This window comes from Lathamus discolor, chromosome 13 (assembly GCF_037157495.1).
Source record: "Lathamus discolor isolate bLatDis1 chromosome 13, bLatDis1.hap1, whole genome shotgun sequence".
NCBI lineage: Eukaryota > Metazoa > Chordata > Aves > Psittaciformes > Psittacidae > Lathamus > Lathamus discolor.
The window spans coordinates 8877235-8904117 of NC_088896.1; the positions used below are offsets into that span (position 1 = coordinate 8877235).

At 39.2% G+C, this 26883-nt stretch overlaps 1 protein-coding gene across 1 annotated transcript; it reads left to right on the top strand.

Annotated features, from left to right (window-relative positions):
• The first annotated feature begins 1429 nt into the window (after nt 1-1429).
• On the top strand, nt 1430-26840 carry SUZ12 (SUZ12 polycomb repressive complex 2 subunit). The gene is given in 17 exon segments (XM_065693530.1): nt 1430-1506; nt 1508-1974; nt 4852-4898; nt 4991-5055; nt 9476-9544; nt 11455-11504; nt 14008-14093; nt 15517-15748; nt 16525-16627; nt 17480-17585; nt 19119-19296; nt 21654-21745; nt 22199-22342; nt 22966-23123; nt 23590-23788; nt 24205-24284; nt 24611-26840. Coding segments are annotated over 17 exon segments (2484 nt in total). The 5' UTR covers nt 1430-1444; the 3' UTR covers nt 24957-26840.
• Nucleotides 26841-26883: the final 43 nt, after the last annotated feature.

Sequence of the window (26883 nt, forward strand, 5' to 3'; positions counted from 1 at the left end):
TAAAACATCAGTGTCTGATAAAAATGGAAGGAAAGAAGAGTAATTTAAAGAAAAAAAAAAGCTTAAGGAAAGAAAAGATATTTTCAAAGCGAACATGAAAGGTAAATGGTGCAGCACTAAAAGGAGGCATAACTGAAAAATAGCATTAACATGTCAGATATTAATTAACCAAGCAAATTGGGAGGGGAATAGTAGCCGATAAAGACTTACTTATCTTACTTATGCATCTTATGTAGGGTGTATATACATACATTTTCTTAAAATAGAAGAAGGTTAATAACAGACAATTGAGACATCCCATTAGAATCCCCCTCTGTTGATAACGTAAGGCACATTTACAGCATGGCTGACTTTGACATACGGTTTTCCTCTTCATATTTATCATTGAGTTAATTTTGGTTAACACTAGGAATTAGGAGATGGTATAGTGCCAGCATCACAGTTGTATCTGCTATCATAACTCGAGGCCGTTTCACACATAGACTGTTTTTACCTTACCTTGTACATTACTCTTCAAGTTTAACGGAAGGAAGCAAATCAAACGGGATGGCTCTCAAAGCCTTTTACGGGTTAAGCTTGTCACACCGTTGGTAAGGACTCGATTAACTACAGCCAGTGCTGAATTTCCCCATTGCGCTTGGACTCTATCATGTTTTATCACACACAGTGAGGCAGCCCAAGAGCCCACTGGAACACCTGATGCTGAGCATGTGCCCGGCCACACGCGGGCAGCTGTCAGGATGCTGAAGGTGGCCACAGTGGCACAACTTTCACTTCCACGAGGGCTCTGAGGTTCTCATTGAGCTCAGAAAGGCGAGGATAAGACTGGACAGAGACATTTTACCTCAGCCTTCAAATCTCCCTGCACCTGTGACTGGTTTCTTGTGCTGTCCTGAGGAAACCTCACGCTTCAGCAAGGTCAAAGCTAGGGGACACCGGCAGGACCTCCCGTGCAACCCAATATAATCATGGTTTTATACCACAAAACCGAGTTATGCTTCCATTTCCACTATTTTGGCTCCTTCAACGACCAAACCCCAGCTTCGGCGGGCAGCCCCGCCGCGCAGGGCACGGCTTCCCTCAGGCGACAGGAGAGCAAGAACCTGTGCGGCCGCGGAGCTGCGGGACAGAGCCGCGGAGACTGCGGGACAGAGCCGCGGAGACTGCGGGACAGAGCCGCGGAGCGGCGGCTGAAGCGGCTGAGGGGTGCGAGGGCAGAGCCGGCGCGGCGCGGCGGTGAGGGGCGGCCCGCTCTACCCAGCATGCCCCGCGCCGCAGGGCGAGCGGCCCTTTCCCGCGAATTCAGTTCAAAGGAGGGGGAGGGGAGAAGCGCCAAGCGGCGGAGCGCACCGACCAACCAAACTCTTCCAGAACCATCCGTGCGTCACGCGGGGGCGGGCCCCGCGCTGGCCAATGGGGCGGTGCGGCGCCATCTTCGGAGCCAATGGGAGAGTAGGGGAGGCGGGCGTGTCGTGGTCGTCGGGTTCGGCTGGTCGTAGCGCTGAGGAGAGCGGAGCGGAGGAGACTTGGAGGAGTTGGAGCTCGGCGCTTCCCCTCCCCCCGCCTCACCCCACCCGCCCCGGCCGCCCCCTCCCTCCCCGCTCGGTCTCCGTCCTGCCGGGGCCCTCTCGGGGGCCAGGCCCATGGCTCCTCAGAAGCACGGTGGAGGTGCGGGGCCCAGTTCGGGCTCCGCTGGCGGCGCCGCCGGAGGAGGAGGAGGAGGCGGCGGCGGAGGCGGCGGCGGCGGCGGCGGCGGGGGGTTCGGGGGCTCCGCCGCGGCGGCGGCGGCGGCTCCCGGCGGCAAATCCGGTGGTGCCGCGGGCGGCGGCGGTGGCGGCGGAGGAAGCGGCTACTCGGGCGGTTCCTCGGCCTCCTCGGCGGCGGCGGCAGCAGCGGCGGCGCTGCCCCCCGTGAAGAAGCCGAAGATGGAGCAGATCCAGGCCGACCACGAGCTCTTTCTTCAGGCCTTCGAGAGTGAGTACCGGGCCGGGGGAGGAAGTGGGGGCCCGAGCCGGCGGGACCGGCTGGGGCCGCCGCAGAAAGAGCGGGAGGAGGAGGGGAGGGCTGTGGAGAGTAGGGGCTTCCGGGGGTAAACATGGTCGGAGGAGGGAGGGAGCTGGGACCGGGGAGGAGGGCGAAGGGGAGCGGGGCTGGGGGAGGAAGGGGCTCGGCCGGGGAGGCGGGGGCCCGCCGGGGCTCGGGCGGAAGCGCGAGGTTCGGGGGCCGGTGTGGGGCAGGGCGGTGAGAGGCGCCCCGGGCCGGGGCCCGCCGAGCGGAGGGCGGGTTGTGTCTGCGCTCAGCCGATGAACTTGGTTGCTCAGTAGTAGCTCCCATCAGGCTTTCGGGGTGGCTGCTGGTTCCCTTCCCTCCTCTAACAGCCCTTGGAGGCACGGGGGAGTTGAGAACCAGGAGGCTCTTCTTGCCCTTTGGCGACTGCCATTGGAGCCCCTTTCAGGGGCAGGTTGTGATTAAGACTTCACAGTACTTGGTTTTTCTTTGTCTGGCCATAATTGTCCCTTAGTTGAGATTTCATACTGGAAATTGACCTTTGCGACCCACTCATCACCCTGTGGCAGTGCCAGATAAGAGAATCCCCTTGGATGCACCAGAAAGTTGTTTATGGAAATCTGCTTCGAAAGCACAGTGTAGCAATAGACTTACATTGTACTGAAAGATTTCTGTGCAATTGCTAGGATTTGAAGGAAATTCTTAATGCCATATTAAATACATGATCCTGTTTTAGGATTGGTGCTGTCACTGCTTATGCTCACTTGCTATAGACAGTGGCAGTGTTTGAGAAAGCATTGGAGTTTATGGTGGTGTCTCAAATCCTTACTAACGTGGGGTCCTTTGAATCAGCCCTGTTAACAAAGCTCTGTGTTCAGCAAATACTGTACTGCAAATAGGTCAAGTGGCAAATGAGTTCTAAGAGGTTTGTTCAGTGTCCGCATCCAAGATGCAGGGGAAAAAATTCCCTTGCCCATGCCTCAGTCTGTCAGATCTGTGCAGGTAGCGATCAGGAGTAAGTTAACAGTGTAAATGTATCGTGGTGTGTTAACTCCACAGTGTGAATTTTATGGGAAAACTGCAATAAGTACAGGATTACTTAAAAAATCCGAACAAATGTAGTATTGAATCACATTCTTCCTTCGTGTTTTTGTCCCTTTTCAAGGTCATATGCTAGAAAAAGATAAGGATTCGTTTTAAGCTTTTGCTGAATAATAAGCACTTGAGAAACATGTCTGCTTGCAGGATGAAATGTGTGTTTCAGAGCTTTTCTACTTGGGAAAGCTAAATTTGAAGCAGCAGTGTGCTGTCTTTAAATTAGATTACATCCTTGTGAGTGTAATTTGATGTTTTCATACCTGTCTAAATTCTAATCGTGTCATGCTTTTTTGGAGACTAAAACCCCCCGAGATACTGCTTTAAAAGTTGTGACTACTTTACATTTTCACTTTCTAGCAAAGTGCACGTTGCTTAATTTATTTCTTTTCCATCTTTCATTTTGATGTGAAAAACACAGATTTCATTACAGTCATTTGCATTAAGCAGAATTTTACCTGTTTTCATCAGGCTTCTGAAAGGAAATACTGAGAATTCTAAGATTTCGATCTCTAATAATATTATGTCTCTCTAATAATAGATTCTTTGGGGTCTTAACATTCGTAAGTGTTCAGAAGGCTGAATAGTATCTTTAAAAAGTGATAAAAGATGTAAAATGCTGTCCTCCTTCACTTTTAATCACAGAATTCCATAAACTAAAATAAGGTTTCTAGCTATTCGAAGTAAACGTTTTGCAGTCATCTGAAAATAAAAGTTTTCTATTTCTTAAAAAATAGTTGTTTGTTTTTCCTTATGTGGGAAATGGAGGCAGTGTTAACAGCCGTAGCACAGGAATCAAGGTGTTCTTCATTCTGTTTCTCATCATTTAATGTGTTTTATCAAGTCATTTCCTGATTTCTTGCTGACATTACCTAATGAAACAGGCTTTTATTTCAGTGTGAAAAGGGTGCATTTCAGTTTAGATTGGAATTCTTGTTAGATATAACCTGATCCAGACAAAACCCTTTTTTTGTCCTGATTTAACTGAATTGGTTGAAACTAAACTGAAGCTTCTCTTTTCTGTAGGCAAGTCTTGATCTTTTGAACTTCGGTTATTTCACCTATTTCAAATGATGCTGCCCTTTCGTGTCTGTACTGCACACGGCTATATTATCTTCCTTCTGTTTGCTCTTTGAAGCAGTGGTTGCTATACCAGAATCAACGTTTTTCTGATCCTATGAATGTAAAAGGGTTTTGGAAATGAATTTGTTCTTGTAGAATGATCTGTAATGTGTTATAGTCAACTGACAGTCTCTGTTCTTGTTTTGGTACCTTGTGCAAGTGACCTTGGTACTTTCCAGAAGGATAAAACAATCAGATACCAAATTGTCTATGTAAATCCAGTCTACTATTTTGGTGTTGTATCACACATGTTCCTTAAGTTTGTGAAGAAAATTTACCTATTTGGCAATAGGTTGTAATAGGTTGAGGGTTTTTTTCTGTGCTTTTATGATATAAAGCCCGTAAGAAACATACTTTGTGGAAAGCAAGAGCAGTCATAGTTGAGTTGTGACTACTGATTTATGGTAGCTTAAACAAGAACTTGCTTTGTGTTGTACAGTAGGTAGAGTAACCTTTAGCTTGTTAACTTGGAGTTATTTGGACATCGTGGTTTTTCATTTAAACAGTGACTTATGTGATAATTATTTTAAAGAGCAAAAACATGCTAAAGAAGATATTTTTATAGCAATGTAAGGCTCTTTCTGGAGGTAGAAGGTATGTTGGATAACATGTATTTCTTTTTCTTAGAACCAACACAGATATACAGATTTCTACGTACCCGGAATCTAATAGCAGTGAGTAATTGGTCTTTGTCACTCCTTTATTTTGGACTTGTAGGAAATTTTAATTAAAGCATATAACCTTTCTCTTTGTTTTCCCCCAACAGCCAATATTTTTGCACAGGACCCTCACTTACATGTCCCACAGAAACTCCCGAACAAATATCAAAAGGTAACATTGTTTCTGAAAAGTAATCCCCAAATGTCAACCCAGTAGGAGTCCAAAAAATATTGGAGGGCGACCTCCCCTTTTCATGTGGTGTATGAGACATGACCTTTTATTTTTTAAGAACTTAAAAAATGTGTATATCATTTCACAATTGATTCTGAGACCTAAGGCCTTTTCTGCAATGTGAAGGGTGTGTGTGACTTTATGCTTGTGACTCCTATTGGTACTGGGAGTACTCAAATGTGGAGAAATACCTACAGAATCCTTAGTAATTGTCCTGTTGGTTTTGTTTTCGTTGAGAACTTCTTAGAAAACCAACCCATGTAACATCCGAGCTTTTGTAATCAATGGTGCTCAATCATAATCACATGAAACATTTTATTTTAAACAGTAACCTAAGTGTTTATTTAGAAAAAAACCAAACGCAGAACTATTGGTTTTGATACTCAAATACATAAATACTGCAGAGTGAAAAGTGCAGTGTGTGCTATTGATTAGCAGAATTGCAAAGTCCTTTCGGTTAGTTCCTCTTCAGTGAAAATCATTTGTTAGTTTGGATTTTTCTGTAGCCTGAACACTTACTTAAAAATAATATTTTAACACTAAAGTTCTTAATGCCTTGGAACAGTTGCTGTGGGACTGAAATACTTAATCATGAATGCTGAAGGAATAGCAATAAAATCTGATTATGCAGACAATTCTAATTTAAACTTTGTATCTAAGGAAGGTAGTCTCTGAATATGTTGAGCGATAGAATTTGCATGTTTTTTATTTAAATATAGCTTTTATTTGGCATTCTTGGATGTTATTTAATGTTCTTGCCATTAGCTATTAGTGCCAATATCACTTTTCCTTCAAACTGAATGCAGAACATACATCTTCATGTACTTAGGACCGATAATGATAAGCTTTATCGTTTTCAAACTTAAACTTGCTGCTTACTTTTTCTTTCAAAAGTTACCAAAGTGAGTGTTTTGCTTATTTTAAAATAACTCAGAGCTTAATTTTAAGGAATAATGTTCAGGTTGGTTTGGGTTTTGGTTTTTTTTTTTTACCTTAACTAGAATTGTGCAACAGGAAGTTTTTGTTTATAGCTTATATTCACTTCTAGTTGACTGAAATGCGTATGTTCTACCTGAATCTGTTTCTTTGGATATCTGCTCTAGTTGCTGGGAAACAAGAAACAGTACTTTTGCATGTACATTGTGTTGTCCGCTATTCCAAATTCCTGTTCAGGTTCAGCTGCACAAGTAGTTTCTCTTTGAAAAGTACTGATTTTTCTCTAGCTCCCTTAACACTTCGTTTTAGAACTGGGATTCTAGATAGGTAGTGTTCTAATAACAGACATTAATAGCCATTTCACTCACTAGTTCTGATGGTATTGAAGTCATTCTGGTAATTAGGTTTAGGAAGATTTAAGTAAAACACTTCAGTATGTTTCCTTTATAAGAACAAACTAATGCATCAGAAATGAGGTAGCATAATTGGAGGGATTAAAAACCCCAGAAAATAATTGTGAAGTGTATTGTTCCCCTCTCCTACATTTCCATACTCTCTCAGTACTGTGGTCCTTCTCTTTCAGCCTGGTTAAAAGCACAACAGTTGTAGTTTAAAGTTAATTTAGACTATTTAGACGTAGTGGCAAAACAGTCTCAACTGAACTTCCAGAGGAGGTTAGCAGTGTAGTTGATCTGTGCTGGTAAACAGTTTCAAATATGTGCATGACCTTAACTGTCACTCTTTATTCAATAGAAATAATTAAGGTATGTGATGATGTTATTCTAGTGGAAAAGGGGACTTTGAATATCCAAACTAGAGTAGAATGATCTTCTGTAGGTTTATACTAGGAAAAAAAAATACTTACCTGGCTTCAGTATAGTGAAAATGTATTAGTAGAGTTCTTGTTGCAAAGAAGTATCTTTCAGAACTGCATCATTGTTAGCCTGCTTATGTGGGCTGTGACTATACATATATCTTTATTTATTCCCCCTGGAACTTGTTGATTTTGCCATTTTTAAATTCTAATCATTGTTTTAATTGCCATTTCCGTAACCAGCCTCATACGTACATAAAGTATAAAAAATTTACCTCCGAGCTTTATAGAACTTGCCTATCACAAGAGTAATTATAGCTCCACATCTTTTATCTCTATCTCTACAGTAGTCTGAGAAAAATGACAGACAAATTTTATCATTTGGAGGTAGGGAAGTAAAACTGCATTTTTACTAAGAAATTATCCATTGATGTTGATCTGTATGTTTAATACTAAGAAAGTGTTTCTAAAAACTAGAATTCTTAGAGTATAGAGAAATGTTGGTAGGCAGTAAGTTAATATGCATGTGTCAACTTGGGCTAAGAAGGTATTGAAGTTGCTGCTTATCATTGGAGAGGTGATATGCTTTGGTCAAGTGATACTTGATGGAGAACTGAAATGGGCTTTCAGCCTATAGGTCTGTCTTCAGGTGTTACTGTATTGTTAGGCCAAATGATGGCACTGGAAATAAATTCCTAACTCTTAACAAAAAATTATTTCCACGCAATGAATAATTTATTTATTTATTGGCAGGGTAATGGTAGGCTGGGATGTGACTTTTAATACTTTGCTAATTATTACTGTGCTTGACTGGAATAAGAGTGGGTGGAGAAAGGAATGCACAAGATGCACGTACTTGTAGCACAAGCAAAAGCTGTCTTAAAAACCCTGGGTGTTAGGGATGTTTATAACAGTAACTTTGTTTTGTCTGATACATGTGGGAACATAAAAATAGCAGTTTAGTTTAGAGGAATTTCTATAATTTTAAAGTTTTCTTAAAATTAACTTTAAAGGCAACAATTTGGATTTAATGTGGGGTTTTGTTGCTATTTTTATTTTTTCTGAGAGATCTTGTTTTAGGAGGACTCTCTTCTTTTGTTGACTAACCTGAGTTTGAAATTAGGAAAGGTGGTGTCATTCTTTTTGGATCAATAATGCTCACAAATATTAAGTGCAGGCTGTGTCAGATACTAGTATATCTTATGAAAGATTATTAAACTTTCCCCCATTCCTGAAACATGTTTGTCTGTTAGCTGGTTTCTGGCTCATATTCCAGTCATGGCATAAGTTTGCTGTAGAGCTCTTTTAAGCAATTCTCTAGTCTGAAGAAGGCTACTTACTGTTCTGCAGAACAGTGGCTGGTTTTGACGAGCTTGGACAAAGTGAATGCAGAGATTTTTAATTTCTTTTTTACCTTAGAATCTGAAACTTTCCAGAAATTCCTGTTTTTAACATCTCTTACTTCAAAGCTGAGCCTTGCAATGTGCATTTTAATAATCCCACGTTTTAGTGTAGGTGAGTCAGTTCTTGAATCTGTCATCTCTGTGAACCTTAGGCTGAGTAAACCTCTGAATCAGTGATTGTTTACTACACAAATCATAATGATTTTTGTCCTTGTTATCTGGCTGTGGCCCTGTACTTGTGTTTCTTGTCCAGTGCTACTATTAGTCACCATGTGATTGGTAACTTAGTCATTCAGATGCATTTCATGCTGCATGTGGACAGCGTATGACATCGGTGTTTCTTCAGTCAGGATATTTCTGTAGATGATGCTTCCCACATCCCCAGAGTGTGTCATCGTTGTTCCCTTCACAAGAAATCCAGCATTTGGCAACAGTTTATGTTCTTCTTTCTTCATTTTTCTAAGGCATAAATGTAATGGAAGGATGCCCTCACAGCTCTGCCATTGTCACTCCTGTGCAATTTTTTTGCCATCTAGGTCCAAGCATTTATTTGCCTTTAAAGAAAAAAGGCAGTTGTGGAAATCACTGAACAACTTCTGTTCATGAGTGAACTTTATTTAGTAATGAACACTAAATTGTATGTATGGTAGAACAGGCTGAACATATGAGCGTGAACAGATTGATGTCAGAATTACGGAGAGAAATAATTCGAAGCTATTCTCTGTGACATTGTTTCCTGTGAGTGTGCTCTAGAAGTAGCTTCAGAATTCGTTGATTTTTATGTCATGTCCATTTAACATAACTTCGTGGAGAAAGGCTTTATCTTAGGTGGTTTGGTCAGATGAGGATTTAAGCGTTTTTCATTATTATCAAGTTTAAAATCGTAAGGACTGAAGAGCTGACACGTAAATTCCTAGTAGGTGTGTTACTAAAGCAGGAAGACTTTCTTTGACCAAAGGTGAAACATAGTCAGACATGGTCATGGTTTTAATTCTTTGTATCCTTTTGATGCTGCTTGAGAAGCTGTATTGCAGCTGTGTCCCTGCAAGATGGGTGTGCTACTATGTATAAAAAGGGTGCTTTCTGAACAGAAAGCTAACATTGTATAGACAGTTTTAGATTGAAAACCAAGTAAAGTGAATTTTCTTCTTATATATGATGGGAGTAGTGGCTGTGTGAAACTATTCTTTCTGCTTTTTCTTCACAGGAAAACATTCAAAGTAGATGACATGTTATCAAAAGTAGAGAAAATGAAGGGAGAACAAGAATCTCACAGGTACTGTCCTGCATATGTGTTTGTGTGTGTACAAATGAGTATGTGCTAAATCTGAAGTCTTTGATAAAGTGATAAGAGTAATTATTAGAAGCAAGGTACTTACTGTTTGAAATGTTGCTTCTGAAATCTTAAAATGGGTGTTTGTGCATTGGTCAGTTAAAGACTTCAAGAAAAACAATATCAGGAAAAGCTTTCAGTATTTGTCATGCTGTTTCTTAAAATGTGTATGGAAGCCTCAAATAGGCATTTGCCATGAGTAGCTTTTCCTACTGCTGAAATAAAAGGGTATGAACAGCATGTTCACTGAGAAGTGATGTAGTATACAGAATGTTTGTGATGAGTGTGATAGATGATAACCATAACAGGTTTTTTTAAAGTGCATCCTTTCTGTATGAGTTAAAGCCTGAAGCTCGTTGTGCTAGTGTATATGTTGGAAATTAACATATCGGCTCTCAGACTTTGAGAATAAGCTGATCTGCTGTTCAGTCCGGGATCCATTTTGGTCCTGCAGGTTGGCTTTGTGTTCTCTTTTGGTACATAGGTACATTACCTACAACTGTAGGTAATTTGCCAAAACCCTTTAATGTACTGAATAGATGGTGAAATGTAAAACATTCTGGATATTTTAAAGACTCACCTAAGTTGCTGCAATGTGTGAAGACCTGTTGAAATGTTTTTTTGTGGTGCTTGCTTGGGTTTTAACCAAGTATTCTTTTTCCATGGTGTTTGCAAATAGACTACTTCAGAGGCAGCCATGCTAGATACAGTGTAGTGTCAAACAAACATAAATTTTGTGTTCTAAGAAGTTGTACGTTTATTTTTCTTAATTATCTTTTGTTGCATATATTGTGGGTACTTGCTAGGTAAATATCTTTGTTTTAAGGATAAGGATCATGTCGAAATAAAGTATTGATTTGTGTGGTGTTTTTCTGCTTTTAAAACTATTAAAATTGTACTCTAGTCTAGAATTGGTCTAGAAAAATAATCTGGATGAATGATGCAAGTTGCTGTAGACGCAATCTTTTGAATCCTGAAGCTGTTGGCAGTTTGACTAATCCTGTCCTTGCTCTCGGGAGTGCTTGTGTTTAAAAATAGGTGTTGAATCTCAGGTTTTATCTTCCTGAGAAGTCAGTGAAGGTGATCAAAGCTGTATCTGGAGTTATAGTGTAACAGATGATACCTTGTTTAATACTGTGTACTTCAGAAACACTTAAGTGGTTTTGAAACCCATTGTACTTTAAGTGTATGAACACTCGCTTTAAGCTGTGATGTATTCTGAATTTAACAATTTGAAATGAAATGCATCTGCAGTCAGCAGAATACTCTTGAGAATACTCGAGGCTCTGAGCTGCAGTACTGCGAAACAAACCAGATGCAGTTAATATTTTGATTGTGTATGTCACAGATGACGTGGAGTTGATGTGACTGATAATCTTCACTTCTAAGGCAATAGCTTCCCCATTCTGAAGATTCTCTTCATCAAACTGAAAGTATTTGTTGAAAAAAATTCATTATCAAGTGCATGGTTCAGGGTTAAGTTCTAGAAAGTTTACACCAAAATTCTTCTCTGTCGCTGAAGAATGTCTTGGAAATGTATTTGCCTGCCTGTGAAGGCAAGAGCTTGTGTTGACAATGCCCTGCTGCTGTGGTGTTTAAACCTCTGATTTTAATTATGTATCAAGTCACAGAGTGCACAGAGACAATCAGTGTCTTTGAGAGAAAACTGGTCTACAACTTTGCATCAATCGCAGTTGCTGTATCCAGGCAATTTGCAAGTTAGAAAGAAGGACCACATCATTATAGTTCTACCTCTTGTCTAGGTCTGTCCTGAGCATCAGTGAATGGCGCAGCTGCTGTGATAAGAAAATACGCATTTGTTCTAACATTTCCTTTCTTGTTTTTCTGTTCAGCTTATCTGCTCATTTGCAACTTACGTTTACTGGGTTCTTCCATAAAAATGGTATGTTTGCTAATTCCTTCATTGTACTGTTACTTTGTATAGAACCTTTGAAATTAGTGTAGATCTGTGAGGGGAATAGTTGAATATTTTTAATATTGGCTGTTTGGACACAGATTTTTAGTTAAGCTCAGGCTGTCCCATTAGTTATAATACTTTCAGTAGCACTTGAAATATGTTGGAGAATAATTACGATATTAAGCAGATGAACTTTGGGGGTTTTAATCAAAACAGTGATTGAGAAATACTTGAAGTCATCATCCATTCAAACTGAAATAAGCGTTGAGGAATTCCTGAAGAAAGTGATTCCATGGGAGTGTGGAGTGTGTCTTTGGGGTGTTTGAAATAGCTTTAAAAACCCCCCCAAACCCCAGGCTTGAAGTAGTTAGAAAATTCAGTTGGTTTTAGTTTAAAATAGAAGTGCAAGAATAAATTTTATCAGGTAGAGACTAGAAATAAGGCAAAGGCCATGTCAGTGGTTATAAAAGCAGTGGAAATGGTGGTGTTGTTACTTGCAGTCATTTAGTTGTATCTTTTCTGCACATAAGGCTTTACCTCTCAAAATTGGAATACTGGACTTTACAGAAGAGAATGATGGCTTCTGTTGCTTTAACAGAAGCAGCAGTGACATACTTTGTGCTGTAAACTCACTGTCTTTGTACATCCCTAGGAAAAAAATAGATTATTATCTATTAAAATGAAGTAGTGTTGCTAATTTTTCAGTTAAAAAATGTTGTGAATGGCAAATTAGTCTATGGATGTACAAGCTAATACAATCTTTTTCTGGATGCTGCTACCCTCAAAGTATCTTATGCTTAACCAGATCTATTCAGTAAGATATTTGAAAGTTAGAGTTGCAAGTGTCTAGATTTCAGAATCATTTCTGTATTAAACTGTAACACTAGTCTGAGAAAGTTCTTAAAATCTGTAGATTAGGAACATTCTGCTTCTGGATCTTCAGAATATTGCTGGTCTGAATGGATAGTATTCATCTTGCCTCTGCTCTCAAGAGCTCCACGTTCTATGTTGCCTTCAGTATTTAAGCTGGAAAACCAGTAAAGATTTTTGGGGCTGCTAATGCTAAGAATAGGGAAGTATGGAATAAAGGGGGAGGGAAGGGTAAGCTGTTGTGTTTTAAAATACCCAGTGGATAGGGTGGTTGTCCGTAAATTTTACCAACAGTCCTTCTTTTTCTTTGGGCAACCTGCTGTAGTGGAAGGTGTCTTTGCCCATGGCAGGGGTTTGGAACTGAATGAGCTCTAAGGTCTCTTTGAACCCAAAGCAGTCTGGGATTCTTACTGCTTTTCTACTACGTTGTGATATTACACAGACATGGGCTGTAGTAGATTTTTCAAGGTGTTAATATATTTAGTGCTTTCTGTGTGTTTTTGAATGTCCAAATTGCATGACTTTGCGCCTTCCATTTCAAGAGAATACCACAAATAGAGCCTGATGGTTATTTGTACCATAGAAAAGTATATCACTAAAATAAGCAATGTATGCTGTAATGAATATTAAGTACAGAAAATATTGAAATTAAGCTAGTGCAATTAATGCATTCATTTGTCTGGATAAAAATTACTCTAGCAACTCTTGAAACTGAAATGTGGTTTTGGTTGCCCCTCCATCCATGTGAGATGGACTAAGGTGAAGTCATTGTGCTTTTTAAATTAAGCCTGCACTGATACTTCTAAGATTCAAAAAAAGGCAAAAATAATTTCTTATTGACTCATTCAGTTTGGGCTAATCATTGTGTTTCAGAATTTCTTCTAGAAACTGTTCTTTAACCATATGTGTAATTGGATTTTATCTTTGTATTTCTTCCATACGAGGGCCCGTTTTCAGATAAACATAAATCCACATGATTAAATGTTCTCTTACAATACAAGGAAATTTATTTTGTGAGACAATTCTTAATTGGTATTGTTGGTCCTACTGCTGAGACCGTGAAGGCAAGTCTTACTTTCTAAGACATTTTTTTCAGGTTCAAGGGTCCTTTAACTTCTATTCTGCGTATGCTTAACCTTGCATAATATTTAAGGGGTATTTATTATTATTATTTTGGTGGTTTTTTCCTATCTGATGGCATCTGGATCTTAAGATTTGATGCAAACCAAATTCTAGGTTTGCAAACTGCAAAGGAAAGAAAATACAGGAGCTAATGCGACTCGTGTGTAACTAGTGTATTCTGACTTGCCTTAAATCTATCAGTACCCTTTTGCTCTGCTATAAAACAGTTTTGGCAATACCAAAGGCAGCAAGCTTACTCTTTAAACATTGGTGATCAACTATGCTTTTAAATCTGCTAGTATTAGAATAGTTAGGTAGCATATGTTCTCAAGTGGGAATTTGCATTAAGTCTGGGGAGAATTACAACTTAGAATTTGGCTAGAGTTCTTTGTGTCTGATGTACCTATGGTTTAAAAGTAGATTTACACTATTTGCAGGTGGATTTACACCACTAGATCTTCACCTTTTTCAAACCTGAAAATATTTTTCTGTTTAGATAAGCCATCACAAAACTCAGAGAATGAACAAAATTCAGTAACCCTGGAAGTACTGCTCGTGAAAGTGTGCCACAAGAAACGAAAGGTAAAGATGATTTGACAAACAACTTATACATTAAAGCAAAATGATTACCTGATTCTGGAACATGTAGTGAACATTGCTGTGCAACAAGGTAATGGTGAAATGATGCTTCTGTTGAGATTTAGTCTAGAATAGATTAGTTCTTAAAGTTGTTTTCTTTTGACTGGATAAGGGATTCTTAAGAAGCAGATATACATACATATATATATATGGGTGTAGCTCTATGAGGAAAAACTGGAAGTTTTAACAAAGGATTTAGCTTTGTTCATTGAATTCAGCATGCTTGGAAGTCAGGCTTGCTCATTGTGAATTTCAGCCACCTCTATTTTTACTTCAATTTTTTGTATCGAATCTTTAAACTATTAATTCTGTTGCTATGTCCAGAGGCTAAAGTAAACCAGGCAATCACAAAAATCATCAAATGGTCTGTCCCTTGTATTCTATGCCTTTTTCACTTTTGAATTAAAAGGAATAAGTTGTTTTGAATTCTTCAGTCATCTGCCAATTCCTGCCTTTTTCCTTGCTTTTTCTGTACCTATGTTTTTTACATCGATCATCTCATTTATTGCAGATTTTAGCTTCTATGAATCATAAACAATTTTTCAAGGCATCTTTGAATTTGCTTGCTGTTTTAGCTGTGTTTGTTTCACACCAGTTGGCAAATTATCTTCACAGCTAGGGGAATATGGGAGGCTCAGTAACACATGCTGTAATTTTTAACCAAAAAGGGAAAGATTTGCAGTCAGAACTTTGTGTATTTCCCCCGAGAACGTTAAGCTGTTTTAACACATTTTTAAGAGTTAATACTGTTTCTAGCCAATTTTGTTACTTGCTAGGGTAAGGATATATATGGTAAAAGCAGGAGGTGCTGATGGTTATTTGAAATGCTTTGCTGCAAGTTGCATACTTAGGCCATCTTGCCTTGTTTTTCCAATACTACACAGTGTTCAATGATCTATTTAAGAGATACTGAATATAATAAATCCTAGGTAAGTGGTTCTTTATCTCCCAGATATTACAAAGTGCACTTTGTAATATTGGAAGGAGAAGCTAGGAAGCCCTTGAAATATATATATAACCAAAACATTTAATTTCTTTAGGTAAACAGAATTAAATTAGTATTAATGGCTGTTCTGCAATCTTTCTGAGTGCCTCATGTTAGTGTTAATTTAATCACTTAGAGAAAGATGGCTGCTGCCAGAAGTGGTTATAAAATGCCAGTTTTATTTACACATTCAAATCTGTGGTTTTACATTTAAAACCTGGGATTGTTACTCCAGATTTTTTAATTTACATCTGTTACAAGGCTTGTTTTCAAAAAGATGGCAGGATGAGTACAAACCAGAAATGGTGTAAATTTTAATACTTAATATCTCTCCTTTGTATTGTAAAAAACCTAAACCTTAGCTTACTTTCTTTCCTGCAGGATGTCAGTTGTCCGATAAGACAGGTTCCTACAGGTAAAAAGCAGGTGCCTTTAAACCCAGACCTCAGCCAAATAAAACCGGGCAACTTCCCATCACTTGCAGTTTCCAGCAATGAATTTGAACCAAGCAACAGCCATATGGTGAAGTCTTACTCATTGTTATTCAGAGTAACTCGCCCAGGAAGAAGAGAGTTTAATGGACTGCTAAATGGCGAAACTAATGAAAACATTGGTAACTTGAGTCTTTAAATATGCTTTTACAAAGGTTTCTCTTGCAGGCATGTATTCAGTTGTCTTGGTGTGCAGCATAGGTCATACCCTGAGAAGGGCCAGTAATAAGATGAGGAATTGAATTGGCTTTCACTTGTTCTCAGCCTTTTTCAAGATGGGGATAAAATAGAGTTGGCAGCTAGAAACTGTATTTATTTTTGTGTAAATTTAAGACCAATTTTTACTAATATTTCATGGTGAAGGTGTGAGGCAACGCTGTTGGGAGGGTGGGTAATGTAAGAGAGCGCTGTGGTCACTGTGACTATTATTAAACCTCCAGCAACACTGATGACTACTGCCTCAGCTGTAGGTGCTGGCATAGTGTCTCATCAAAACTAAATGACTAGCCAATAAAGAAAATAGCTTTTAGAAGTTTGTTGTTTTCTAAATCTTATCAAGACATGATGTGTTCTAGCCTTGGAGCGTGCATGTAGAATGGAAAACTTTCTCACTTGTTTATAGCTACAAGAGAAGGAAGATCAAATACTAAATCATTTATACTGACAGAGTAGTAAGAGTAAACCCTAAACATAGATGAACATACCAAAAATATGATAACTGTTAAGCTAAGTGCTCCTCCTGTTGCCATTGAGGTGTTTATTAAATACTGTCCTCTTCTGTTGTATGGCACATCTGACATTATCAACAGTCACTTGTATTCTACAGTTGCACAGAAGCTGTTTGATCTTTTGAATTTGTGTTTCTATAATAATGGAATACCGTATTTGTTGTGTACAGATGTCAATGAGGAGCTTCCAGCCAGAAGAAAAAGAAACTCTTCAAATCGTGAAGATGGGGAAAAGACATTTGTAGCACAAATGACTGTATTTGATAAAAACAGGTAATATTATCTAAAATACTGTTTCTGCTAATAGTTAGGAATTTGTTTAGTCTTAAATCTGTGCTTTGTTTTCAGTGTTGGCTGTCCTTGGCTGCATTTTTAGCTGGTATTTACAATAACAGCTTAGGATTGTTGTCTTAAATGAAAACTCTACAGGTTTCATAATGCACATATTACACTTAGACCTGTTTAGTGACACTTGTAAATAATTCCCTTTTATGAACTTACGCATCAGATTTTCTCCTCAGTTTTTTGACAGATGTAATTCCTTGGTTCTGTTGCAGATCATTCACAGCATAATTAAAAAGTAAACCGGTCTCTGAAATATGCTACTGCTTACATTCTGTCTGGTGGCATCATTTTCTCTGTGCCCAGATTCCTGCTGGTGCAGTCACAGATATTATTCTGCTAGCATGTAAAGAAGAGATGGATTGTCCGTTACTATGGTGAAATCAAACAAGTAGTGAAAATCATATTGGTTTACTAGAACAGAACAGTTATCGCTAAAGCAGGAAAAAATATGAGATGATCGGGGGGGGGGTGTCATTCTGTTTTTGGTTTACTGTTTTCACCGGAAGATTCCCATCACAGTATTAATCGTGTATCAACAATAACTTTCCTATGTCTCTTGGAATCGCTTGGATGGAGGCTTTAAGTGTTTGACATTAGGCAGCTTTTTCATTATGGATGGTGTTCAGCTGTAGGTTTGCACTGAAATGGCAAATAAATTTGCCTGCAAATCTGCCTTTTTAGGTTCATGGAAACTTAATACTATGAAATATATTCTACATTTTAGTAAGCAAACAATAAAATTGAGCTGCTTTACTCATAATACATGCTTTGTCTTGACAGACGCTTGCAGCTTCTGGATGGGGAATATGAAGTGGCCATGCAGGAAATGGAAGAGTGTCCCATTAGCAAGAAAAGAGCAACATGGGAAACAATACTTGATGGGAAGGTATGGATTGTTTTAGTGACAGAAAGACCTGTCTCTCTTAAAATGGTCTGAATTAAGGTGGAACACAATTCAAAATGCAGTCAGTGATTGTTCCTCTGAAAGAGGATCAAATTGAACAGGAAATCGTACTTCTTCAGGATGTACGGACATAAGTTTCAATTTAGCTCTCAGTTTAGGAAGGCTTTGGCTATGCTAGATCATTAATACAAGCAGTGTTAGCTTCTGTAGGTGTGGCAGCTGTCTCTTTCAATGACTTGTGAATTTGTCTTACAGAATGAGGCAAATTCAGTGTTTATTACTGTAATAAATTCAAGTTGGACAAATCAAAATGAACAAATTACAGAAGCAGAATATTTTAAGGAAAGAAAGAGGAAAACAGAGCTTTCATAGGTGTGATCTTGTACACACCTTAAGAGAATGCTGATTAAATTTAGTGATGAAGGGAAGGGGGTGTGCAGAGAGAAATTGTTGGCTGAGGTGCATCAATGCTGTGATGTAGTGAATGCAGGAGATTTTAATGCACTTACACAGTCACATGCTCCCATCTCCTGGGGGAGTATTGGTTGTAGTGACTGAGAGGAACATGAAAATTGTGTGGTTGCAAAGTAATTGCGTATCAACATGATTGTATAATTATGAAAAACAAAAAAAGAGGTGATCCAAAGTGGATAGAAAAAATATAGTTAAAAGCTCTAGTGTCCTGTTCAGCCTTTACCCTGGAATACTGCTTCTGATTCTGTTAAACTGTGATCAAGAAATTGAAGCTGAAGAAACTAGGAACGGCTTTTAGGGAGATCCTAGGAAGAGATCCTCCACATGTAACAGTAAATAAATATATCTAAATTGCTTTAACTTTGCACAGTTCAGACAGGGATATGATTGCTCTCAGTTCTTAGGAGAGTAAGAGGCTTTTCATACTCCAAAGAGACAATAGTCATGGCCAATGTTTTATCACCCAGATCTGATAAGCACATTGCCATTGGCTTTCTATCTTTGCAGTAGCATTTTTGTAACCTAATGAGACCTTAAATACAATAAAGAGCTTTTAAGATGGAATTCAGTAATCTCATTGATAAATTTAGGGTGTGGTACTTGATAATGAGTTTGGACTTCACTCAGGTTTGTTCTATTTCCTCATTACTATTAACTTGATAACTGAGTGGAATATAAGAATGTAACCACAGGAGAATATAACAATGGCATTTCTGCAGCAGACAGTGGTAGTGGTACAGTTTTTAAAGTTTGTGTATTAGTATACAATGCTTGACCCCAGAATTAGGAGTAGGTGTGAGTAGAAAGAGAGGTCCATGGGCAGCAGGCCGGTGGGTTATGATGCAGGAAACTGCACAGTCATCGTCTTCAGCTTTTCTTTCCTTGTTTTTTTAGTATGTCTAAGTGTGTATGCTTATGTTGAGAACACAAGGACTTCAGGTGATTAAAAAATTACATGTCCCCATTCTGCGTATTCTTGTACTCGTGTTTGCACATGGGAAGACACCAATTCTGCTGTTTTACTTTTGATTTCCCCCTCAGAGACTGCCTCCATTTGAAACATTTTCTCAGGGACCTACACTTCAGTTTACTCTTCGTTGGACAGGAGACACAAATGATAAGTCTACAGCTCCTATAGCCAAGCCTCTTGCAACACGGAATTCTGAAAGCCTCCCTCAAGAAAACAAGCCCAATTCTGTTAAACCTACTCAGACTATAGGTAAGCAAACTTTGGGTTTGCTGCTGAATAATGATTTGCGTAGCACTTCAGTGAGGCAGGAAGCCTGAAGCACAGAAGCAGCTGCTTCAGGTAATCTTACATATGAAAAAGCAGAAATGAATGGGCTTTGTATTTCATATTTTGACCATTTTTAAGGTAAGTTTAAAAGCTAAAAAGTGTCATCTTTGAAGTCATGACAACACTGAGGTGATTATAGACAACACTTATAAAGCCTGGTGTGAAATACATGGGAGTGGAATCTGAGTAGGACTTACAGGATTGTCTGCTTTGCTCTACTAATTTTAATTACTGTCCAGTTTAGTTCAGTTGCTTAATTTCAAATTTGTTACTGTGCTTCTTCCTGGTTATCCACAGCTTAGCTTAAAAAAGTTGCTACTAAATACTTCTGATACTAGATAGAAAAGGCACCTTTGACCATTGTGTCCTTTTTCTTTAATAACAGTTTTCTGTCATATTTAATCTGAATTAGTGGCCAGGTGGCTGGCCTGGATACTATCTTTCTCTTGTCTTGCTCCTGGTTGTTTATAACTTAAGCTTGGAATGCTGTGTTGGCAGGTAAGGCCCTGGGATAGCTGGAAAACTTAAATTGTAGAGAGGACAACAGGCTTCTCCTGCTGTTTAAACACCTATGAACATACCTAGGCCCAGCTGGCACCCAATTCATTTCAGAGTAGTCAGTATTCCCAGGCTTGTCAATAGACTGGGACTGTGTGGTTAAGGAAGCTTCTAGGTCCCTATTACAAAAGTAATGATCTAGACTGCAGCAGTTGTATCTCCAGGCTTAGTCCCTTGGGTATTTTGCCTGAGCTCAGGGATTGCAGGTACTTAGGATGAAGGGATGACAACACACGAACATGGAAGCCTTTCCAATAGAAGAAAGGCAACAGAAGCAGGGAAGTACTTGAACTTTCACTGTAAAAGTTACTCTGTTTTCTCTTTACTTCCTCGTTCCAGGCCTCCTTGTATTTTAGTTTCTTGGAGGCCTATATTGTAATTTGTTAGGCAGGTTTTGTGCTCAGACTTGCAAAAGAAATGGCAACATGTTGACTGACTCTACAAAGTGTTAGTTATCTACATAATAGATACAGAGGCTTTAGGGATGTGGCACAGCTGTATTGCTGATGAATTGAGGGAACCTATTTTTTTCTTGAATCAGAGAAGATAAGTATTTTAGTCAGATGGTAAAGTTACAGCAGGAACCACCTTCCAGCATACAGGAATGTATTGTGCAGTGTTGTGGAGTTGTACTGTTTTCAGTCTCCAAATACCAAGAAAAGAGGTGAGTGAAATCAGTAGGAAAATTCTGTCAGAGGTTCTGATAGTAAATGAGGAAGATCCAGTGCATCTTTCCCAAGGGTGTGTAAATTTGGTGTTGTCATTTTACTTTGGCATTATTCCCAGGGCAGAGCACTGGAATAAAAACATCAAAGACTTTCTAAATGTGGCAGCTTAAGCTTTAGTGTAATTACAAAGTACTCAAAGTAACTGAGCTGTGGAATTCTAATTGCTCTGATGTGGTGCAGGCTGAAGTGTGAGGCCTCCTCTCTTTTTCATACAGAGAGAGGATGAAATTTCTCTTATTCTCCAAAATACTACATATGAAATAAGTGCATCTTCTAAAATGTCTTGTGTCAGTGGAGATGATAGTATTTTTGCCAGCTTTTCACCACTCAGAAGCAAGTAGGTGTCATTATTTTGTTTCTCCTGAGGTGAGATTTCTAAACCTCCTTTGATGTGTGGGGTTTCTTGTTAATTGTATAGGATCAAATAATCTGAGATTAAAGTACATGGAAGAGGCTCAGAGGCAACTCAGCACTGCCGTTACAAACAGGAAGTGTTGGGGTGTAAGAGTTAAGGGTTAAAGTTTCAGTTACATATTTTGTGTGATGCTTGCATTTCAGACTGTTGTCTGTTGTCTTACTTGGCAAACTTCTGACATTGAACTTGAGCTGTATTGGCAATGCAGCCGTCGGAAAGCAGTGGGGTTTTTTATTTCTCAGCCACTGCTTTTAGCTGTACCTAAAGAATTCTCTATTTGCATAAATGGGGTAAGAAAAATGCTGCTTGTTACCTGAGTGTTTAAGTTACCTGAAGGGTTCTGCAAAACTGAGCTGCATCTGGTATTCAGATGGGGTGGGTTTGCCGGTAGGTTGGTGGAGGAAGCTGAGTGTCAAGACTTCCTGGTTGCTGATAGGAGCTACTTAGGTCAAAGTACACTGGAGTAATCCATTTCCTTCAGCAGCAGTGTGCCCTGCTCAGAACTTCCATGCTTGCATAGAATAACTGCTTTATTTTCCCTCTTCACCAAAGAAACGTATGTCTCTGTGTGTTTTCAGCTGTGAAAGAATCGCTGCCAACAGACCTTCAAACAAGAAAAGAGAGAGATGTTTTAAATGAACCTCGACAAAAGTTGAGAATATTTTACCAGGTATTGAAAATAAGCATTAGGGGGGAACTAGAATCTAAACACTTCATGGGATTAAAATGCTCATTTCTCTTCTGAGTTGGGTGGAAATTTCCCTCTGCCCTTTCAGCGGATGCCTTCAGGGGTCTCAGATTCACATATTAGGAACCATGCCACATACTATTTCTTACAGGAAGTGTTTTTGAAAACTAATCTTCCTGGGGGCACATCTGCTGTTCCAAAATACAAAGGACATCTCTTGTTAGACATCTGGAGGGGGACAGGTGGTCTCCCTGTGGGGGAGAAATTCTTGAGATACCAGAGTTTGAGTACACTGAGCTGGTGTAGTGTTCCCAAGAACTTACTATTACTGTAGAGGTCTCCTGAAATTAAGTCCAGCTTTGGTTTGGGGGTTGGGAAGTGAACCAACGAAATGCATTTGATGCTAATAACTGCCTATTGCTTTGTTTGCATCAGTTTCTCTATAACAACAACACGAGGCAGCAGACTGAAGCCCGGGATGACTTGCACTGCCCGTGGTGCACACTGAACTGTCGGAAGCTCTATAGTTTACTGAAACATCTCAAGCTTTGCCACAGCAGATTTATCTTTAATTATGTTGTAAGTAACCTTGTACTTCAGCAGTGTGAAACACTGCACAGTCTGTCACAGATATGACATGTGCAGTGATTCTGTTGCAAGCCTGTTCAGTTGTAGGACTGTATCTACAGGTTAACTGCAGCTTCCTGTGGATGTCTGTGTGCTACGTGGGGCAGGGAAATTGTGGGTTTGATTGTATTAATACATGTATATATAAAAATAATGTCAATCACTGGAGGATGAATTCTGACTATAGCTGCTGCTTGTGCATTGATGTACTTCTATGTGATGCAGACAGCAATGTCATCTCCGTTTGCCTGGAAGTGTCTCCAAGCTTTAGGAAATCCAGAAATGCTCTAATTTCTAGGGTTAGCAATTTTCTGATATTTTCCTTAATATTATAATTAGTTCTGTTCTGAATTGTTTTATACAAAACAATAAAATGGTACAGAGCAAGGAAGCTTTAGTATAATTTGTTTCTACAGGTTGAAGTTATTTGGGTGTTGTAAAAGGAGACTAGAGCTGTGTTGGGTTATTGATAGGGTGACATTTAAGGTATTCAGAATTCTAAAAGCTACTTGTATAAACTCCCTGATGTATTCTCATTCCTGTTCACTAAGTACCTTTGCAATTATCTGTTCCAGTATCACCCAAAAGGTGCTAGAATAGATGTTTCCATCAATGAGTGCTATGATGGCTCCTATGCAGGAAATCCCCAGGATATCCATCGCCAGCCTGGGTTTGCCTTCAGTCGCAATGGACCAGTCAAAAGAACTCCTATCACACACATACTGGTTTGCAGGTAGGGAGGTGGAAAGCAAGGTCCATCTGTATTTGTGTAATACAACGTGTGGACTGGAGTTGTGAAACCCAGGGATTTGTGAACCTGTAGGTCCACATGGACTGTGTTAAATATCACTGTTTTTAAGTGCAGTGTTTTACAACTAAATAAACTGTCATTGAAGGATGATTAACTTTTGCTTGTGATTTTTCTACATCTTTTCAGTTGAGGTACCTATCCGGAATGGTACAGCTCTTTTTAACTGCCTTGTCCTAAAACTTCTCTTCCCCAAGAGGTGGGAGTGTGGGCTGGAGCCAGAGTGTTGGGTTTTTAATGGGGTTTATTTCATTGCTGGCAATTTCCTCTCCCATGACAGTTTTGCCAGCTGAAGCTTAGAAAAAGAACTGGTATTAACCAATTACAGTTCTTAGCAATTTCATACTTTAGATAATGGTTGAAAGCAGTCACTTGTTCTACCTTCTGCCAGGCCAAAGCGTACGAAAGCAAGTATGTCAGAGTTCCTTGAGTCTGAAGATGGAGAAGTAGAGCAGCAGCGAACGTACAGCAGTGGGCACAACCGGCTGTATTTCCACAGTGACACGTGTTTACCTCTGCGTCCACAAGAGATGGAAGTAGACAGTGAGGATGAAAAGGACCCTGAATGGCTGCGGGAGAAAACCATTACTGTAATTATTCCATTTATACCTAATTACTTTAAATGGATTGTGGTTTTTAAAAGCTGGTCTGCAGTCATAGGGAACAAGCAGGGATGTATTATGAAAATGAGCCTTAAGAGTAAGAGAATTTTGTGATGCTGAGCCACTGAGGATAGAAATTCTTGGTATTTTCAAATATGCCTGTAGTTGCAAAGCCAGCTCAGTCACGTGTCCCAACAAGCTCTCATTGCTTTGGCTGGTTTTCTTCTTCAGAGAGGAGATGCTGGTATCACAGGAGAGCACAGTGGGGTGTGCATAGATTATGGAAGTAAATATGTACGTTCTGTGGTGTATAGGTGGCAGAAGTTGAATTTTAGGTGTGCCTTGGCTCCTTAGCAGACGTGCAGTTCTGATGGGTGTGTTTGTGTCTTTTGTCCTTTCTCCAGCAAATTGAAGAATTTTCTGATGTTAACGAAGGCGAGAAAGAAGTGATGAAACTATGGAATCTTCATGTTATGAAGCACGGGTACGTTACTGTGCTTAGTTTTGATACAGATAAATTATATAGAATTGGTTGACCATTTTGCACTGCAGTTCACTAAGTACTTAAAATTCAGTTCAGTTGGTTAGGAAAAGGTCAATAAAGGATAATTTAGTGACAAGATTTTAGTGTTTGAAGTTCTTAATTGTTCTTGTACCCTATAGCCCTGTGCCTGTGGAGAGAAAAAGCACTGCAGATGTTGAGACTGAAATAGAGGGTCAGTGTAGTTATATTGATAAACCATGTCATAGGGCATCTTTTTGTGTCTGAAAGCACTCTACTTGCGTAACGCTGGCTTTCTGGTCTGGCAGGTTTATTGCTGACAATCAAATGAATCATGCCTGTATGCTGTTTGTGGAAAACTACGGACAGAAAATAATTAAGAAGAACTTGTGTCGAAACTTTATGCTCCATCTGGTCAGCATGCATGACTTTAACCTCATCAGCATCATGTCCATAGACAAAGCTGTTGCCAGGCTCCGAGAGATGCAGCAGAAGTTGGAGAAAGGAGAATCGGCCTCCCCAACAGATGAGGAATCTTCTGAGGAACAAAGTGGGACGACAAATGGATATAGTGAAAATAATCTGAGAGAGAGGATTTCGGAAATGGATGGCATCTCAGGTGTCACAAAACAGAGCAAGAAACAGAAGCTCTGAAGTCAGAAGTCAATTGCCATTCAACGGACAAGCATTGAAGTGACATTCTAGGGTGTATGAGCTTGATAAAGAACTACACACAGAAATACAGAGATTCCAAACAGGCACTGCTGGATGGAAATAAATGATTTCAACAAGGATATTGTTTTAACAGGGTTTCTATTCAGTTAATTATGCAAGTACTACATGTATATCGGTTTTGGTGATGTAATGACAATATTCTAAGAGTTTGAGCATGAAGAGCAATATGAAAATCTTTTTGTAATTTTAGTAATTAGTGTCTTAAGAACTTTATGGAATTTACATAATTTAAATATATGTAAAACCGTTTTTATATTAAGATTTTTGCATCTGTATCTGGCTGTTTTTCCTACCATGAAGTTGTGGAACAGCGGGGAAGGGGGATTGGGATACAGGTTCTGCTTTACTTCTTTAGAAATTCTCCACTTAGCTTTTTGTGAAAACAAGGTCTCACTATTTAAAGTTTAACCTTGATCCTTGTATTTGAAATCATTTATCAATTGGTCATAAATTACAAAGTAATGTTTCCTTACACTAAAACTATCAAAGTTGGTGAACTTTAGCACTTCCTTTGTCTTGTGCCTGTTTGGAGAGATCTTGGCTTTTCCTGTTACAGACACAGTGAAGTCCCACCTTGGCTTTTTGAGGTTACCAGCAGTTCGGTTTTCGTGGATAATTCTGATGTATTGATCGCCCAGTGTACCATTTTAAACTTGAACATTAGCTCCTTTATATTTTTATTACACATTTACACAGCTACACAAACAATTTGATGTGTAAAACCTTTTGACTGGGGTTCCACATCATAGTGTGCCATGCTAAAGCCCAGAGTCCATAGTCAGTACGTAGGCATTACGTGGATTAACTTCCTCTGAAGTTTATGCCTGCTGTTTGCCTGAGCACAGACTGCAAGTCCAGGCCATAAGGTTTAGCTTTGGCTTTCGAGATGCCACTCTTGAGGGAAAAATGCACTGTAAAATTGGACCAGAAAATGTGTTGCACTTCTTATGTAAGTATTCTGTGATGTATTGTATTCAATACAGATACTAAGATGCTGACTAAACTATATTTGAGCAGTTTTGCACTGCTGTTAACACATTTTATGCATACGTTTACAGATTTTTTCCAATGGAAAGTGGTTTCACTACTGGTACAGTATCAGCACCGAAGGGTTTATTCCAGCAAGCACTGTGGTTGAGTGACATCACCTCAATTTTTTATTATCCTTTAAAATATTGCATTTTTCATATTCTTTATTTATAAAGGAACAATGCTGCTGTAAATACAGGTATTTTTAATTTTTTATTTCATTCCATCACCATGAGATGCAGTTCCCTGGTTGTTGAAGGGGTAAATAAGCTTTCTAATGGTGTCTTCATAAATTTATAAAGTGTAAATACTGATTTTGATGGTCCTTAAGATGTGTTTAACTGTGAGACTATTTAACTAATGGTGTGGATGTGATTTGTCATCCAGTATTAAGTTCTTAGTCACTGATTTTTGTGTACAAAATAAGAAAGAGGGAAACTGCAGCTTTCATTACAACCTTCTTGAATTTGCCAGCTCTCTTGAGTTTTAGCAAACTCCAAGTACGCCTCTGGATCGTCCATCGAGCATTTCTCTCTGGCTTTAATTTGCTAAAGCTGTGCACATATGTAAAAAAAAATAGATTATTTTAGGGGAGATGTAGTTCTAGAATTATTGCTTATGTCATTTCTTAAGCAGTTATGCTCTTAATGCTTAAAAGAAGGCTAGCATTGTTTGCACAAAAAGTTGGTGATCCCCCCAAAAATAGTAATGAAATTACTTCTGTCCAGTAAACTTTGTATGTCATGTCAATTTATAATAAAAGCTGAAAAAGTCCCTTTGTTTTCTATTTATAAAGATGCCTTTTCTATATGTACCT